The sequence below is a fragment of the Ipomoea nil genome, unplaced genomic scaffold (genome assembly GCF_001879475.1).
Source record: "Ipomoea nil cultivar Tokyo-kokei standard unplaced genomic scaffold, Asagao_1.1 scaffold1596, whole genome shotgun sequence".
Taxonomy (NCBI): domain Eukaryota; kingdom Viridiplantae; phylum Streptophyta; class Magnoliopsida; order Solanales; family Convolvulaceae; genus Ipomoea; species Ipomoea nil.
The window spans coordinates 552,384-554,864 of NW_017618024.1; the positions used below are offsets into that span (position 1 = coordinate 552,384).

Sequence of the window (2,481 nt, forward strand, 5' to 3'; positions counted from 1 at the left end):
TGATAAGTTGCCCCTGCATTGCGGAGACCGAACGGCATCACTCGGTAGCAATACAACCCATCCGGTGTAACGAAAGCTGTCTTGCTTTCATCTTCATGGTGCATCATAATCTGATGATAGCCTTTGAATGCATCCATGAAGCTCATAAGCTCGGCCCCGGCCGCCTCATCAACCATTTGATGAATACTCGGGAGCAGGTACAGTTCGAGCGGGCATGCTTTATTGAGGTCGGTGAAATCGATACACATCCTCCAGGCCGGGGGCTTAGGAACAAGAACAATGTTAGCCACCCATTCAGGATAGATGACCGGCCGGATGTGCTCGATCGCTGCCATCTTTTTGACCTCCTCTCTAACAAACTCCCGGCGGTCGGAGGATAGATGCCGGGTTTTCTGAACGACTGGTTTTGCCGCGGGATCTACAACAAACTTATGGTAAATTACGGTACGATCGATCCCAGGCATGTCTTCAGGCCCCCACGCAAAGATATCGGCAAATTCCCGGAGGATTGCCTGTACTTCCAATCGTAGCTCGGGGGTGAGGGCCCGACCAATTTTGACTTTCCTGTCCGGCCGTTCCTCGGATAAGGGAACTTCTTCAATCTCCTCAGAAGGCTCGGGTTGCTCCTTCCGATCACTGGTGGCTTCTTTCACAATGGTGTTCACCCGGGAAGATCCAGCATCTCGCTTGTTGACAGCCCGGGTGTAACACTTCCTCGCTGACTGGACATCACCGCGTACAACTCCAACCCCGTTCGGGGTGGGAAATTTCATGCATAGATGGGGCAGGAAATGATCCCGCCGACCTTCATGATGGCCGGTCGGCCCAAGATAACATTGTGGACGCAATGCAAATTGACCACAACGAATTCTAACTCGGTCTTCACAGATTTGGGCGGAGTACCGATTTCGACCGGGAGCCTAATTTTCCCTTCGGGGCGTATGAGGGCCTCGGTGAATCCTGACAAGGGTATGCCGACCGGAATCAGCTCTTGTTTGTCCAACTTTAGCTTCTCAAATACGTCCAAATAAAGGACGTTCACACTGCTCCCCGTGTTCACCATAACTCTGTGGACATCGGTCCCCATTATATCAATTGTGACCACGAGGGCTTCCATCCCGTGGTCTCCACTGTCTGGTTGATCCTCCAAAGAGAAGGTGATAGGCTCCATCTTCTGCCTTTTCCCGGTTTCACAGGAGTCTACGGTCGCGACCGGGCAGCTCTCCCGGGGTCGGGATGCGTCTTCCAAACCGCCAAAGATCACATGAATGGTCGGTTTGAACGCCGGTCGACTGCTGGATGGAGGGTAGGGGTCTTTACGGTCTTGACCCGACCGATCTGAACGTTGATGGGAACGTCTGTGATCCCTCCGATCGGCAACTTTCTTGCTCTCCTCTCTTTTGCCCACACATTTGTCAAGCTTCCCCAAGTTAAGCAGATCTTTCAACAGTTGCCTCAAATGTGTGCATTCCTCGGTGTCATGCCCGGCGCAACGGTGATAAGCGCAATGTTTGGACTTATCTGGCCCGTCCTGTCCGGGGTGGGGAAGGTGAATCAGATTGCAGGATTGGGCGTACTGCATGGCCTCCGCTGCGGACCGGTTCAATGCCGTAAATTCCTCTAGTCGGGTACGGGGTCGGGGATGGTCATCACTCGATCGATGTTCCGCCCGACCGGAGGGCTTCCGGGATGAAGTTCCGACCTTTTGCGATCTCTTGACGGCGTTTGCCTCACCGGCATTGGCATAATCCATCACTCGACGGAGAACTTCCTCATAGGTGGTCGGCGGGTGGAGGATGAAATCCTGATACAAATAACCGACCCGAAGGGAGATGTGGAGCATGTGGATGGCGGTAAGATCGTCCATCGGCTCAACCTCCCCGACCGCCGCTTTTCACTTGACCAAAAACTCGGACAAGCTCTCCCCCTCTAATTGCTTGGCTTTCTCTAAGTACATGTAGGGCTTCCTGATGACCCTGGAGGTCACAAACTTCCGGTTGAATTTCATTACCAGGGTGGCAAAGTCAGCGATGGAACCCGGTTGAAGTGACCTAAACCATTCCGCCACCCGACCAGTGAGGGTGGAATAAAAAGCCCTACACATTACGGCGTCAGACACGCCCATCATCAACATGTTGCCGTAGTAGGTGTTGACGTGAACCTTAGGGTCTGTGCGCCTATCATACGCTTTGCTACCGGGGACTCGCAAGTCGAGCGGGTAAGGCTGGGCCATAATCTCCGCCGTGAAGGGTGTCGTCAATAGGGAGGCTGATTGATCGATCGGAGGCCTCACAGCGTGCTCGTGTTGCCAACGAGTAAATTCTGCCCGGAGTTCGTTGACCAATCCTCGGGTCTCATCTTGTACGGCTGTTTGAGTCGGTTCCCGAGCCCGACGCCGTCGATGTGACTTGGACCCACTATACCCAGACGAACCTTCCTGGTTGGCTGCTCGCATCAGCGAATCTACCGAGCACCTGCTTG

At 53.8% G+C, this 2,481-nt stretch overlaps 1 protein-coding gene across 1 annotated transcript; it reads right to left on the reverse strand.

Annotated features, from left to right (window-relative positions):
* Positions 1-769: 769 nt before the first annotated feature.
* LOC109190923 lies at positions 770-1,867 on the reverse strand. Its single transcript, XM_019341527.1, has one exon. The coding sequence runs from the start codon at positions 1,865-1,867 to the stop codon at positions 770-772; it is 1,098 nt and encodes a 365-aa protein (XP_019197072.1).
* Positions 1,868-2,481: the final 614 nt, after the last annotated feature.

Bases quoted from the DNA above. Each gene is read 5' to 3' on its own strand.
- LOC109190923 (XM_019341527.1), bottom strand. From the start codon at position 1,867: ATGGACGATCTTACCGCCATCCACATGCTCCACATCTCCCTTCGGGTC.